The sequence below is a fragment of the Oxyura jamaicensis genome, chromosome 1, assembly GCF_011077185.1.
Source record: "Oxyura jamaicensis isolate SHBP4307 breed ruddy duck chromosome 1, BPBGC_Ojam_1.0, whole genome shotgun sequence".
Classification (NCBI taxonomy): Eukaryota; Metazoa; Chordata; class Aves; order Anseriformes; family Anatidae; genus Oxyura; species Oxyura jamaicensis.
In genome coordinates, this window is record NC_048893.1 from 70,831,846 (window position 1) to 70,848,674 (window position 16,829).

At 36.4% G+C, this 16,829-nt stretch overlaps 1 protein-coding gene and 1 long non-coding RNA gene across 4 annotated transcripts in view; both read right to left on the reverse strand.

The window, feature by feature from the left end:
- Positions 1–2,093: 2,093 nt before the first annotated feature.
- On the reverse strand, positions 2,094–4,065 carry LOC118155909. The gene is made up of 2 exons (XR_004746061.1): positions 3,757–4,065; positions 2,094–2,820 (listed from the first exon to the last, which is right to left on the reverse strand). It is a non-coding gene; the product is annotated as an uncharacterized LOC118155909 (long non-coding RNA).
- Positions 4,066–7,600: 3,535 nt separating this feature from the next.
- The window catches only part of ATXN10 (ataxin 10), a 108,783-nt gene continuing 99,554 nt past the window's right edge, over positions 7,601–16,829 (reverse strand). For all 3 annotated transcript variants that reach the window (XM_035309502.1, XM_035309492.1, XM_035309483.1), the window contains one exon: positions 7,601–8,444. In XM_035309502.1, the coding sequence (XP_035165393.1) occupies positions 8,257–8,444 (188 nt within the window). In that variant the 3' untranslated portion in view covers positions 7,601–8,256. The remainder of the gene's footprint in view (positions 8,445–16,829) is intronic.

Sequence of the window (16,829 nt, forward strand, 5' to 3'; positions counted from 1 at the left end):
TCAGAGTACACCAGGGTTATACTCTAAAACTTCCCAAAGACAGTATATTCACTGCAATTTACTTATTTATTTGGCTGTACATATTTTAAAACATTGGAATTACCCGCTTTATCTTCACACCTTCAATATGGCTAAATATTGTTTTGGTTTCAGAACAGAATTAAACTACTTGCAGAGAAAACAAAATGTAAAAATGCTTCAGAAAGAGATGACTGCAAAATGACGGGTATAGTATGGAAACTTGCAACTGACAGCTTCTACTGGTATGACTGATGACCGAAAATAGACTGAAACACCAAGAATCCTAATTGACTTAGCATAGATGTTAGGGGACCAATCTCATCAGTGAATGGTCCAACCACCAGGTATGGAGACATTAATGAATGCAGGAATTGATAAACTGCAAAAGAAGAGCAAAACAAAAGCAGAGTAGTGACAAGGCTGACAGACTAATACTGTGGGAGTAGGAAAAGTTTGTCTCCCCAGAGGGACAAAACACACAGGCATATGCAACCCAATGTCATAACCAAGCTTCTGCTACAAGACTGCAATAGCAGGGTGCCTTGGCTCTCCTTCGAGAGAGACCATCTCTAACAGCTGAGGACAGTTCAATGGCTAATCCGGTCCTTCGCCTCACTCACCGATACTGCCAACAAGGCTGCTGATTAGTACTAACTGTGATGGTGGTTTCTGTGATGTGGACAGATACTTGTGAAAAGCTGGACAGAGACCACCAACTCTCTTCAGACAGGCCACTAAACAGCCATCTGAGGGTAACCACTAGGTCGCTAGCAACTTGGGTTAGATTCAAACTAGTAACTTCAAGGTGAAAAGGCTCCATATTCAATTACCAGTCCCCTGAGTCATCCCATCCATCCTCTATAGTTATTTAGTTATTTCAGAGTGCTTTGGTAAGCAATTATATGAGGACATTACATGTGTTCAAAATGCTAAAAATACACATCTAAAATGGCAGGGAAAAGATCAGATCACCCAAAAGTAAATTTTCCTTTATTTTGGTCAAAAATAAACAAATAATTATCCTAATGATTTAGGATATCCTATCTATTATCCTAAAACTCCCCACCCCCCCCACCCCCTCCCCAGTGAAAGAGCTTTTCTCTTCCCCTTTGCTGCCCGAATTCATTTCTTGCAAATATTATTAAAATACTAAGAAGACAGAGACTGTTTTGGGAAAAGAAATATACATTTCTTTTACTTATCTTCTAAATAATCAAAACAGCAGTAGAAAGAACGGAAATGTACTTGATGGTGAGGGGTGCGGGAAGGGATTAAAAAAAGCCCAGCACTAAAAATGACAGCTCCCAGGGATTCTGCCTAGGGCTTCTCAAATTTGCAGACTTGTTTTAAGAGTGACAGTGCCCTCTGGTAGCCCTGGGATATGGTATTTTCAATGCAACTCCAGAGTTCCAGCAATCTATTTTTGTCACCTATCCTGGGATCTGACAACTCTCATCAGGGGCTCAGTTAAACAAGCCTCCAGTTTTTAAACAAAGTGGATTTTAATTGGGAAACACCTGTGGTGAGAGAGCCCACTGACATTATTAAAAAGCAAATTTATCACAGTGAATCATAGAGGCAGGGGGAGGGGGTGAATAAGCAGGAAGCGGGTGTGTGGGGGATGTCCAAGCATACGTCATACCTGCAGCACAGTACCATTCCTTTCATAAAAGTCCCTTGAAGAAATGTGTAGAATTTGACTGCACCCCATGAAGAGTGTTTTTCCCAACAAGCTGTTCCCAGGGTGTTGAAAAGCTATCATTCATAAAAAATTATTGAGGGGGAAGGAGGTAGCAAAGGGGAGTTCAGAAGGCCAGGGATGCCAATGGAAACCACAGAATGAGACCCTCTGTAAAGCACGCACCTGTTTATGGCCACCATAATAGCTTAACTAGAAAGCTTAAAGTTCCAAATTGTGGGGGGTGGGAGAAGGGGATAAAGAGAGAAAACATAATGAAAGCTTGTTCTAATATCAAAATACACTCTAACCCATGGAGTACAGGCTGACAATGGATGGCTGCAATTTAGAAGAAAGTACTGACAATGCAAAATACACTTCAGACACATCTTGGTATCATTAGACAGACATGAGTTCAGGCCACAGATTGGAAGAAGCTCCACTTTATAGAGTATGTGGCTAAAAAAAAAAGAAAATCTTTAAATAATATTTAGTGTTGGCCAAGACAGTAGTTGACAATACAGAGTAAGTTCCAAGGTCTGTCTAAATGCAGTGGTAACTCCTGTGACAAAGACTTTACAGCAAATAGAAGAGAATGAAGCATCAGCCACCCTGCAAAGATTTGTATGATATGCAAATGTTTGGAATGACAAAGAATGGGCTGTAATTTTAATGACAGTGTTAGTGAAATCTCTTGGTTATTTGTAATAGAGTTATACATGCACTCTGTCCTCAGTGAACAGTAAAAATGATATACACAAGCCTGCTGGCCCAGGTGAGAAGACTTGACATTAAGAATGAGATTCTTCACAGGTGAAGTAAGTATGCTGGTTTCCGAGAAGCAGCTAGGCATTTTTATCCATTATTACTGTATGAAGTGGTTGTGTTGTCATTTTTACCAAGAGTTCCCAAAACTTCTTGAGAAAACAGATCTCAGAGTGAATTGAGGGAAACCACAGACAGAGGCCACATACATATCTTGCATTGAGCAGGGTTTCAATCATTCTTATTCTAAGCCTTTATCTCAAGTATTCTGAGCAAGGCTGGAAGGTGGCTTTTGATGCAGAGATCTTAGTCTTGTTCATAAATGAGCACTCCTGACAGAACCCATCATGATGGGCCTATAAAAAGCAGAACATGAGGTTTGCTGCAGGTCTTTGATGAGGAACATAGGGTAACAAAAGACAGTTGTATGTATGCCTCCCAGTTTCTTTTCACTAATGATGCTGTCCCCTTTTTCTTCCCCTTTATGAGTGTGCACACAACATTACATTTTTTCTTTTGTCTTTTTCTTACAAACAAGCCTTCTGAACATTGCTTCTAATCAGAAATAGGAACAGCCTATGGTGTGCAGAAGATTCTTTTCACATGGTTATTTCTCTGAACTTATGTTTGTTTCCACTCCAAAATGATAGGAAACTTTCAGGTTTAGCATAAATATTCAACCAAATTCAACACAGTGTTTCTTACTAATGAACCTTCAGTGATGTCTCTAAGACATACAAAGCAGTATTGGTTTTTGGTGTTTCAGGACTCAGATGTGATCAAGTATGCAGCAAAAAGAAGGTGGGGTTAATTTTAAATGCTCTTGATTTCCATGTCTTTACTTTCATCTGCTTTGACCTTTCCTACAAAAGATGTTAAAAAATAGGAATTCTGATTTAAATATTTTGTTTTCTATTTACATAATTTAAATAATTATTTTCCAAATTACATATGACCATTAGAGTAAGCTGTAAGGCCGCAGAAAATGCTGAGCTAGACAGCAGAATATCTTTGATTCTAATAAAGCAATAGAAAGACATAGGTAGCTAATCCTGTCCAAAATAAACTTGGTGTGAAAGTAGATATTGCCTTGATCTGAGACTGGAGAGGAAAGGATCTTCCTAAAGGATGCCTTTTGGGTTACAAAAATCTGAAACTGTCAGGGTTTGGAAAGAATCATGCTAAATAATCATACTGCCTGGTTTGTTTTTACGAACAGAATGCTAATGCATTCCCAGTCCTCTAGTAGTCCTCTCCTGTTTTTGAACTACCAGAACTACTCCCTTTCTCACCCTGTAAGGTTCACTTTTATTTGTTGCTGCAATCTCCAGTTTGAGTGGTTCCTTAATCCATGTTAGATGGACATCAGCAGGCAGCCCACAGAAAACTGCAGAGAAGCTCTCAGTTTTTGATTTCTTTTACCAGCAACACACTAGTCAGGAGCAATAGCTGTTGAAAATGGCCATGACTGGAACAAAGACAATGCAAAAGCAAATTCAGCAAACAATGGCTTGGCTCTCCCAGGTTTCCACTGGGAATGCATGAACTAAGGTTTTCCAAAGCTTACAATGTGGACAAATTTGAACTGGATTATGACAGAAAGAAAATACATAGCCTTCATTTATATGAGGAATAGTTAAGTCTTTTAAAAATTTACTTTAAGGATACTATTAACATATGGAAAAAAAGAAAGGGCATTAGCTTCTAATTTTCATAAATTACAGCATCTTATCAGATCTCACCATAAGAGAAAGTTCCTGTAAAGAAACTAATTAACCCTGAAGAGGCATGGAAAATTTCCACTTGAAAAGTTACAATTTCACCAAGCAACAAGCAACTGGAAATGGATTTCAACATGGAAAACATTATTTAACCCTAAAGAGGGACACTGCTAACAGGTCTGCCCATAAACAGCAATCACAACCTAAATATCTTCCATGTTTAACAGAATAAGAAACACTTGGTTTGGGGTATATTCTAAGAACAGCGCGCACACACTTTTACTTAGCTGTGACTTCAACATACTGCAAAGCATCCCAGAAGGAAATCAGGAGAACGGAGGCAATCCACCTAACAAAATTGCTTCTTTCTTTAATGATGCCGGTGACTTGTCCGTCTCCACACCCAAGCAGCAAGGCACAAGGGTCCAGCACCTTGGACAGCTCTGCTAGGCCTCCACATGAGCGAGGCATGGAGACCTCGGAGGCTTTGCCCACCCCTGCACTTCTGGACCTCCCGTTGGCTGGCCCAGTAGCTCTCCAATACCAAAATGGGGCACACTGCAGAAGGAAACCATAGTGATTTTAATGAGGAAGCCAAAAGGGAAGGGAAAATGGCTGCTTTTGCATTACTTCACAATTTCTCACCCCTCTCTGCTCCCATCATTTACTACAAAGAAGTTTACTTACCATACTGCAAGAAGACAGTAAATTCTAAGTCAACATAAAACAGTGATGCAGATAAGGCTAGGTACAAAGAAGTGTTTAAAGTAGTTTTAGGTACAGCCTCATATTTAGATTGCTTTTATTTGGAAATAAAGGGGAGAATTTTTGTAGTCTTACTACCCAAACACTTGTATCAACTTCAAAACATAAAATCAATTGTTAAATAAAGATTGTGACAATGGCACTAAGTGCCAGGGATTACTTTTTGTTCGTTGCATTTACAAAAGTTTTACAAGTACTTTAGGTAAAACAAACACAACTTACTAGAAGGAGTAAAAATTCAGAACTCTGCAAACATTTAAACTTATTTCTCACAACTGCTAAGAAAGCTTTTTAAAAAGCTCATGATGAAAAACTAACTCCTTATTTGTTTTTAATAAAAAAAAAAAAAAGGACCTTTAAAAAAAAGATCTGATCACTATTGTTTGGAAGCACTCAAAAGCAATAAGATGGTCACAAGACTTGATCTAACTGTTCTGCCCCTTTACAAACTCAATAAAGCTTGCTTTTTATGACTGATTGCTGTGCTGTATTAATCCCCTAGCATATAAAACAAGCCTACTGGAGACTTGGACTCCACTGGGGGACGACAGGGAAGCTGTTGTGTTCTGAGAATTAATCTATCTAGGAAAATCAAAAGCCAGCCACTCACAATACAGTAATCAGCATGTTCTCTACTGTGAAAGCCCTGCATTTCCCATTTAGAAAACACAACTATTACTGCATTATGCACTGAAACACACAAAACCCTTTTAGTTATTCGTGTTTGTTATTATTTGGTTTATATTTATGGGTTTGTGTGTATTCTTTTGGTGAGTGCACAACCATCAAGTTAAAAAAAAAAAAAAAAAAAAAAAAGAGAGAGAGAGAGAAAAAAGCTCCCTATTGCTTAAAAGGAAAAATGAACTCCCACTGCTTTTTCCACAACCCAAGTTCTTTCTGGATTTGCTTTGTGAACAGGATTTTAACTCTTTATTACCCTAAGGAAAAGGAAATTTTTGCATTTTTCCTTCACATATGAAGTTCATTTTCTGTTCAGGATAATTACTTTTTCTCACTTTGTTAAATTATCTAACATGAGCTTCCTAACTAGCATTGCTAAAATAAATGTCTCTGAGGTTTTATAATTCCTCAATTGAAAACTGCTTCACTTTATTCTAGGTACTATTATATTTGATGTTCCTTTGTTAATAAAAGCTTAATTCTTTCCTTTTAGAGTTGAAAGATGTAGCCTTCCAATAAAAAGAGTGTGTTTTTATAGTACATTTTTGGGAGGGGTTATTTAGGTGCTAGAACTATGAATTTTCAATTGTGCTATGAAGATGAAGGTTAAAAACAAAGGAACAAACAAATACCAGAAAACCATCTGTAAATATTATGTAACATAGTAATTTAACTGTTAAATTAATTCTGGCCTAACTATAAGAGTTAAAGCTTAGGAAAATCATTCAGAAACCACAGTCTTATAGAACACATGCTCAGGAAGAACTAAAACCATATCCTTTTCCATTCAGGTAGCAAAAAACACTTGTATAAGAAATGACTTTATAAAGTTGGCATTTAAACACAACCTTTTTAAACATCCTCTGAAATGTTCCTGTTTTTTATTTAAAAAAGTGTTTTCTAAAACAACGCTTTTCTCCATTTCTTTTTAATTAGGTTGTCACTAAAAGCAACAAAACTTAAGAGTCTTTATTCCTATTGCCATTATCCCCTTATACACATTCTTTACTTAATAAAAGGCTAAAGAATTAGCAGTTTTGTCTCATTGCCTTGAAAACCAGAAGGTAAAATCCCACTAGATCAATTCCATTCCAATCTGGTCTGCATGGTAGATACTACAGCCTTATGATTAAATTGAGAAGATTTCAGTAGTCTGACTACACTCCTAATCATTACAATACATTTCCTATAGTTCAAGGTACTATGTACTTTTTCCAGTTTTGAAGTCAAAAATGGGATTTGAGGAGCTAATGCACATAGCCCAGTGTCTGTTATACATAGTTTAAGGACACAGACTTGTCTTTCCGGTGAGAGGGGGATTAAATGACAACAACATAAATGATTTAACTTTTCTGGGACCTTTCTGTTAGACAGAATTGAAGAAAACCAAATGACAGCAATGGCAAAGATCTAGAAACATTAATCTGCAATTCTTGTTTGGTTTATACATGGAGGATTCCATTTCTTGACTACCAGGACAAGGTATGGCACACACAGAGTTAACCTTGACCCCCCCCCCCCCCCCCCGACCTCCTCCCCTTTCTCAGCCCCCCTTTTCCCACCCATCTCATTCATGTCACATTCCACAGTGGCAGGGTCCAACAACAATATAGGAGGGTACCCAAAATGAAGAGGCAGGGCCTTCCATTCTTCTGCCTCTCTTGAATTAATTAACTGGAAATGAGTTTTGTCAATGTTTTGGAAAGGCAGAGGGGTGAAAAGAAACTGCTAGAATTAATCACAGTGAGAAACTACCTCTTCAGCAGTCTGCCAGAGTTCAGAAAACCCATGAGAAGTGCAAAATAAAAGGAAAGTGGGCTGACTTACCATCCAAAGGAACAAATAAAATTCAAACAAACACCAAAGTCTCCAAAACAGAGACATGCCCCAGTGCAAAGGAATGTAGCATCTGTTGCCGCAACAGCTACTGCCTTGTTTTTAATATACTTGTCATGAAGACTGAAAGGTATCAAGGTAAAAAGACATTTTACTAACAATTTAAATTGCTGAAGGCATGTTGTTTAATTCACTAAATATTTACGCACATCCAGTGTTCCATGGTTCTTTATATAACATAGCTATTTAAGCATCATGAGAGAAGACAAGCAACTTTCATTGTTTTGCCCTGATTCAGCATAGATCTTTTGAACACAGAAGGCAAATTACAAGGCAGTTATTTTTGCTGTGTTTTTAATGATAGTTACCTTCAGGTTCAGCAATGGAAATTATAACAACTCAGTATTGCAGGCATGACATCTTTCTACTAATGAAATGGGAAAGTAGTGAAATTTCAATCATCTGAAAAGAAGGATTTTTTCCATAAATTCATTTACATTTCTTGACTACCAGAACAAGGTATGGCACACATGTATTTAGAAAAAAAATGTACTATGCTGTATACTGTAAATTACTATACTGTAAAAATGCACTATGTATTTAGAAAAAGCTTAAGTGTCCTTTTGTTTACAACAGTGAGGGAGAACAATTGTTTGGTGATTTCTCTGAGAGTGAACAGAATGCATCCAATCAACTGGAAATAAAATTGAAGAAGCCTTGGTTGTCTCACCAGGGAAAATATTTCAAATGAGAAATCTTTTAATGATTTGACTGTTCTTAATTTTTTGTTCACAAAGGCTTTCTTCTGACAGATCTCAGAAGTAACTTATCATCTTGTTTCTCTATCTCTAAACCCATACGCTCAAGGACTGAATTGTTGGCCAGTCCTTTCTCCTCCATCCGTGCAATAAGCTCTTGGTTTCTCTCATTTTGTTCAGTGAGATTTCGGATAGCATATACTGCCCACTGGTTCACAACTGTTGCACAAAGTTAAGGATCATTTTTTGTGTGTGTGTTTTTCTTTCTTTTCTTGTAAAGATGAAACAATGATTTATTAACATTTCCCCCCAATCCATCAAACCCAGAAAAACAGTAGAAAACTAGTGTTTGAAAAAGACACATACAGATTATGACTCTGAACTTGCAAGTACTTGCATATGAGATAATTTAAGCTTAAACGAGGTATATCCATTAACTTCAGGCAAATTTACTAGGTTTTATCTTGAATAAAGAAAAACACACAAAACAACAACAACAACAACAAAAACAGATGAACTGCAGGAATTGAAAGGACATTTTTAAAAAACAGAATTATAGTTAATTGAAATGTTCCAATGATCTTCCTAGTACAATTAAAAGCAAACAAACAAACAAAAAAAACCAACATCATTGTGCTTACAGTCCTAATGCCTCTACACTGCACATTCAAGAACTGGCAAAATAAGCTGTAAGTCAGGTACAAAAAAAATGACTACTTTCACCATAAAAGTTGAAATGTGGGAAAAGAGAAATACATGTTAACAACTGAAAATAGCACAAATAATGTGGGAGACCCTTAAAAAATATTAACCTCTATTACTATCTATGTTCAGTTCTTTGTGCCTGGGTACTTCTACAAACTTGCCAACAGAAAAGACACTATGATCACCAGCAGGTAGCTCCTACTCACATTTAAATGGGCACAAGCTGCAACTTATTCACCTTCTAAGGTGGTTCCTTGAGGCCAGGATTGAGGCACATGTCAGGGCCATAAACAAAGGATTTAAATTCCCAGGATTATCAGTCAGGCATCTTCCAAGTGAACTACAGTGTTCATTTTATGAAGTGTCAGAGATGTTAGCTCTAATTCTGCAGCTGAAAAGCTATGTGATGATATAATCTTTCCCAAGTTACCCATATGGGAGGCAAGCTATTCTGAATCACATGAAAGTGGTTTGCCTGCAGGGCACCAATTATTTACTACATGTAGCTTCACATCCAGTAGAAGAATAATATGCTTAATTTACTCATCTCCTTGACGTCTTTTGGGTTGGACAGTGTCTAAGCACAGAGATGAGATAGTGCTCTTATGGGCATTTGCCAGGGGGTGACTGGAGGGGAAAACTCAACGGCAGAAGATGGGAACTTCAGACAAAATAATAAAATGAATGAATTGGACTTTCTTACATAATCTAGCATAACAGCATTTGGAAAATCCAGTACCACTGCACCAGCCACTGCACAGAGTCTTACAGTAGCAGTCTTACTATTTTGTAAGTGTACCTTGCACTGACTGCTGTGACTACCTTGTTCCCATCTCCAACTGCCCCTTAGGTTTACAAGCATATATGGAATCCTCAACAGAGAGAGAAAGGTTTAAATGAAGAGTAGCTTGGTCAAATGTCACAGAAAACACACATGCTAGGGAATAATCCTGTATTGCCATGAATCAGTGAAACAGCCCATTACCTTTTAATAGTAGCTACATTTATTTTCAAATTGAAGCAGCCCAGAATTGGAAATCAAAAGTGGTAAAGGAGTAACAACCATGGGGCTTTTTTCTGACAGTTTTTCAGACTGTCAGGAAACATGCTGCACATTTCCACAATTAAAACAAAACAAAACAAACAAACAAACAAAAAACTTGCATAAGCTGGATCCAGATGGGATAGTGACAGAGTAGAGAAATTAGGAAAAAAAAAAAAATAATCACATATCACATCAAGCCCGAATAGATGAACATGATAGAGTATCAATGTATTGTCTTCTGTCCATGCATCACTACTATGGGTTAGATGAAAAGACAAGTGCCAAAATACATACATGTTATGTAAGTTGAGTACTTCTACTGAAGATTAAATTTGAGTATATAAACCAACAATAAAAAAAATAAAAATAATAATAATAATATCCAGAAGCAGAATCTCATTCAACAGCCCCAAAGGTAAGAATGAATTTTGGAATGCTAAAGTATACCGGATGATGAATGCAGATGAACAAGCAGAGGTGGAAGAAGACTGATACTAGCAGGTCTTCCCTGGGTCTTGTTTAGTGCATTTCACAAGTGCCAGAAAGTAACATGAAGGTCTCCCAGTGAGCTGTAAGAAACATGCTATCACCCCCCTTGGCTCTGCTCCTGGGATGAGGTGCAGATTTCTCCCATGTTTCTAAAACACAACACTGAACTCCACTCACATAAGAGAACACTTCCCTTAATAAAACTAATAATAATTTAAAAAGCAATTTTAAAACAGTGACATTTTTCAATAATGCAAAGAGTCATACACAAAAAAAAAGTACTTTTTTTTTTATTAGTCTTGGGAATAATCCTATTTCCATCATCTTTATGTTCTTCAATACAAAAACACTGCTAAAACCCACAGCACATGATGTTTTCCTATTATCATTTCCATTCATGCTTACATAATATCTAAGACATCCCCATTATCTTATGAACTCTATCATCATTATGGCATTTATCATTATTGACTACTGTAGCTGAAGCTGCAAAATGTTTTCAATAACGTTTTCACTCATTCAAAAACTCTTTTCTGCATGTAGGTTTTCCATTGCAAATTCAGTCATGAATATGCATGATTTCCCTTGTTCACATGCTGTGTGAGGCTAAGACCTTTGGATGGCTGTGTGCAGACCTAGACAGACTTAAGTGTCAGCAGAGATTAAAGCTAGTCGCCAGCTAATATTCACATTACCCTCTTGCTCCTCTCCAAAGATAGAGACACAGAAAGAAAATTAAACATATTCTAGAGTCTCTAATCCTACCAACACTTTTAAGCACTTTATTGTATGCTCAGCTTTAGAAAGAGAGCTTCTAAAGTTTCCATAGTTACTACAAATAAGAGCATGAGCCTGTTTGTTGTGAAACTGCATAAAGGAAAAGAACTGCAGCAACCACAGCAGATCTCATTGGATAGCGTTGTCCAGATTTTTCCAGCAGTATATACAGCAATGTCAGATTAATTAATATTATAGACAAGGAAGTGAAAATTACATCTCTCTGTCACAGTAGAGAAGAAGTTAAAATTTTCATTTCATTTTACAGGAGCTTCACTACTGGACTACTTGTGTTTAGCTAATGAAAGTAAACATTTGTACACATTTATAGCAACTCTTTTCCAAAACCATTCTGTACTGTATGCTATGGGATTCTTAAGTTATTTTTACTTAAACAAACAATAATAAAACTGAACAAACTTGCTCTGTGTTCCACACTCGTGTAAGAAATTTTCAAATAGCAATTTAAAGTTAATCATCTAAACTGCTCTGGGTCATAACTTCAATTGTCAGGGAGGAGGCATATAGGGGGAAAGGAAAGGTGGTGTCTGTCCTAAAGGATGAAAAATGTTGCTATGTGGAACCAACAAACTGTGAAAAACTAACCCCCTTGAATTTTGTAGAAGTTTTGCCATTGACTGCGAAGAGAACTTCTCCGAATTCTGTTGCTTCTTTTCTTACGGATTCTGCAACAATAGGTTGCCAGAATCAATGCTAGCAATAGCATAGCTACTAATGTAGGAGTTTAATGCTACATGAAAGTACAATTGCCTGCTGTCAGGAGTCACTAAAGAATACCCTATTGAGACAAATTACTAGAAAGGAGGACTTATGAAACATTTCCCAAGGAGAGTATTCCAGCTCTTCATTCTCATATCAGGTACCCCAATTTGGACAAAATGTTATTGGTAAGACTATTGCAGCCATCACCTCTATGAAATATTCTATAAAAAAATTTGGATTCTACAGATGAAAAATAGTGGACATAATTATTAACGAGGCTTGAATCTGACTCGGTAAATATACAAGAATGCCTAAGTAATGTTGAAAGTACATTGCCTGAAAAAGGCAAGTGTTCAGTCTTCAAGCAAGTTTAGGATTATCATTAACTAATATAGGATACTGAAAGGTTGTGGCAAAAAGACTGATATACATATGTTGCTATTCTTAAGTCTCCTTCATATTTATTATTTCTGAGGAATTTCTAAATATAACATCCTTGGTGGAGAGTTTGATATACTACATAGTTTGTACACACACACACACATATATATTTGGTCTGTTTGATTCAGTTTGAAAGTTTCCTGAACTACACTAGATTTTCTGTAACTAAATGATTACTTAGGAAACTCTCTTCCGTAAGAGTCAATTTTCTGCATTAAAAAAACAATTAAAAAATGATATTCTTTGTGTGATTCTATTACATCATTTAAATCAGATTTTGGACTACTTAAACATTAACTTCATTTAAACCAAATATAGGAAGAGATACAAAACCTTAATAGGGCAGACAATCCACGCAATTTTGAACTGCAACAGATAGCTGTCCTTCTCTAAGAGCTTTTCTGGAACACGTCTATAGGACTAGAAATGAGAGATAATGAAAATACAGTCCTTGCTAACTATATTTCTTTCCTGTCTTCAACACACAATGCAATTCTCACTGAATGTTCTACAGACAAGAATGAAATACTAAAGCATCACAGTAGAAGAATCACTTCCACTTACAGGCCTGACTGGACTACACTGAAATGAAATAAATAATCTTCTCTTCAAGACTTTCAAGTCGTTTTAGGTACTTTTGTATCACAGCAATTTGAAGACAATTCTTCTCACCATTAAAAGAGGTCTATAGACAGTGACTGGCACTGTTAATCACAGTTCAGATCAATGTGCCGTGGTTGATCACACAGTCAGGATTTTGGTCCCTCACTAACAGTCAAATTGCTTACAAAGTGCTACAAGTTTATTTTTATTGGTGATTTTAGTAGTTTTATGCTGTCCTAGAAGCTAAGTTGACAGAAATGCCTTAAAACTGTTCCTTTACTTTTACAGACCTTTTACTTCTGTTTAAGACATTATCATAAAAAGTAATAACAGAAAACAAAGATTTAAGGGTACCATCTCAATGTATTTACTTATTTTGAAGAAGCTATTTCATATTTTTAGAATGTATGTTTGGGACTCCATTTATTCCTGACATTATATTATCAGCATCAGAAAAATTCAGGAATTCAGCCTAGCAAACTTGAAATTTTCTGCTTATAATTTACAATAAAAAGGCCTTAAATATTTTGGTTTCCTGTAGTTTTACTTAGCAGATTCCATAGCAGTTAACATCATCTATGATTGCAGTTGCCACATTCTGGATTTAAAAGCTGGAAACAGGCAGTGTGCTGTCATCCAGAAATGTCCTTCCCTCCCCTCCTGGACCTGGTTCTTGCAGAGAAAACACAGTATAGCTCGTGTTACATAGATGCCTCCAAGGTGGAAAGACGCTGGAAGAGGCATTCATTCCTTATCATATTTTCTAAGGATAAGTTTTGTAGCACCGGGGAACTGAGAGCAGAGGTTCACTTCTACTGCAACTCTCACCTGCTTTAAGAGATCAGTAGGAGGGCTGGACCATCCATCTCCAAACTAGCTTCAATCTCCACCACTACGTGGCAGCAAAGCTTCACTGGAAATGCATGAATAAGGTACCTGCAACCAGCCCTTTCCTACTCCTCCTAGCTACCTTTATTTACATCAGTGTCCAAACGTCCTACCTATTAGCTGTTTCTTAAAGCCTACCTTATGGTATACAGGTTCCTTTAAAATGGGATTGATGTATGACAACAGAAAGGCATGTTATATCTCATATATAACTTTAACTGAAATTTAATGTCTAAACATCTACAGCCAACAAATACACTTTAAGACCAAAATGGACAATTACAACTATTTTGTCCAATGCATCTGCTTTGAATACAGACCACTGAAATATAAGCCACTCTTGAAATCAAGTCTGTCAGTTTTGTTTTATGTACAATATATTTTTGTGCCATTTTCTGAAACATATGTAATCCTGAGCAGAAGATTTCACTGTGTCCCTGAATAAATTATTCCAGTGGGTAAATATTTTTATTCATTATAGCCTGAGTTTTTTTTCTAGTTTACATTTGTTTAGAATTGTTTCCAAACACTGATTTCTATTCTAGATCTAAAAAAAAATAAAATACAAATTACAGATCCTCATCAAAGCACTTGGTAAGGATCTTTTGAGAAACTGAGGAAGATACACCAAGCTTTGCAAAATTCTTGCACCTCTTCCTTACATTTGTATTTTTCAGTGTTCCCTCTGAAATACATTATGCTCAAATTTGCTAATTGGCTGATTAGACGAAACATGACTTGTCAACTCCTTTTGGCTTTTCTCTCAGTAATTCCAATACAGTGAAAAACAAAGCCAGACAACATTCAGCTACCCTTTCACTCCTATTTATGTTCCAGCAAATAAGAGTCCTAGTTCTTCATTTGGAAATACTTTTTCAGCACTGCTCAATTATGATGCAGACAGACCCATGTCAGGATGTTCCTTACTTCCAAGCCTTGATTGTCTGCTTGGAACTACACACAGCATAGATCAGTGATGTTCAGCTAAATAGTACCCAACATTCAGTAAATGGCTGTTTACTACTGCAGTAATTTGGGTTACTAAGCCATTCATATCTAGAGAAATTTTGCTTAACAGGTCACACCATTTATATACCCAGACATTTGATCCTATGATCCTATGTGTCTCCTTTCATTTTCTACAGGACTTAAGAAGAGAATACCAACACACCTTAACATACTAAGAAATCAAAAAAATTTGTCAAGTACTATAGAGCTACTAAAACCATAGTACATGTTTAGCTATATCAGGCTATTTTTTATAATAATGTTTTATGCCATAACTTACAAAACTTAAAATAAAATAAAGCCATAACCTCTAGTTTGTTTTACTTTTTCCTATACTAAGACTTGTAATACTAGCTTAAAACCATGAATATGCACATTCATTTTTACTGCTTAGGCTGCCAAATTTTTAAAGAATTATGACTTACATGTTTAATAGAAACCCATAATTTATGAGTAACTATAAATCATGTTTTAAAACAAAGAATTACACTCTTGATCAATTTCAAGCTGATGTGCTACAGTTACAATATTCTGTTCTTACAGACCCTTCTATTACACTAATCCCATTTTAAGAATTCATGACAACTAAACCTAAGTGCTAGTTATCTATAACAGAGAGTTAGCAAACTGTTACATCAAAGAGAAAAAGCTTCAATTTGCTGTTACTTAACTGTTAAAATTGCCTCAGCTTACTTTCTTTTCCCAGGCACAGAAAAAAAATATAAAATTCCATTAAGCTGAAACTCACATATCAAATTATTATTAAAACCTACCACAGGCACTGACATGTAAAGCACTGAAGCACAGGGGGATGGTAATTGTGTTCACAAACTGACTAAATATCAGGCAGACTATAGTCATTTCAACTTTCCTTGGACATGTAAAGAAAAAAGCTCCACCTGCGCAAATATATTAATGTGCATATATATGCATACACACACATAAACAAACAGCTTTACTAAAACCCTTTTAAAAAGGAAATTATAGAAGTCAAACAAAACTCTCAAAAATCTGGCACTAGACTGGAAAACACAACTTAGTAATACCTAAGAGGTCATCAAGCTAATTCCGATTTATCACTCAGAAGGCTAATGTAGATGATGAGATAAACTGACTCACAATTTGGGTAGAAATTTTTTTCTACTTATAAACTCTAGAAATTCATCTACATATATAGATTCAGCAAGGATCTGTATGCCAACTCATCCCTCAGAATTGTACTCAAGCATTTTATTGACTCAAGCTCTCTGAATAACGTATGAGGCATAATTCCCACCCCTGATGCTTTCAGTAATTTCAAATGTCACTTATAACCAAATCACAAATAATCAAAACAATGAAGTTAAGTGAAACTCCAGTTCCAGTCTCATAGACACTAGATGATATTCAGTGTGCATCAGTGTGCATCTAAAAATAACATCAGTCAAACAAATGGGTGTTTTGAAAGATGCAACTAAATCATAAACAAGTTTTTTCTCTCATCTTTTGCAGATAGCCATTAGCCACAATTGTATCTGCTACAATTTCAGGAAATGCTTGCATCTTCTTGAAGAAATCTTAGAACACAGACAAGAGCAAATAAACAGGATCAGTGGTATGGACTGCAAATACATCCTTAGTGAGACAGAAAGGAAAGGCTATATTTTGGAAATAGAAAGAACAAAATCTAGGCAAAGATCTGGGAAAGAGATGGAAAAAGATTTAAGGATCCGGAAGGAGCTATATATGGCAATGCACCCACCAGCTGAAATTACAGATTGGTTCAATAACAGTGGCAGAAAATGGAACAGCAGAAAAACGTTAGCGTGAAGATGTTATGCAGAGCATTGGCCGTATTACATCTGAATATTCCTTGAAGGTGTGCAAGAAACAATGTCAAGATGACAGACTGAAATATGATAAGGTGGTCACAGAAGGCATTCCAT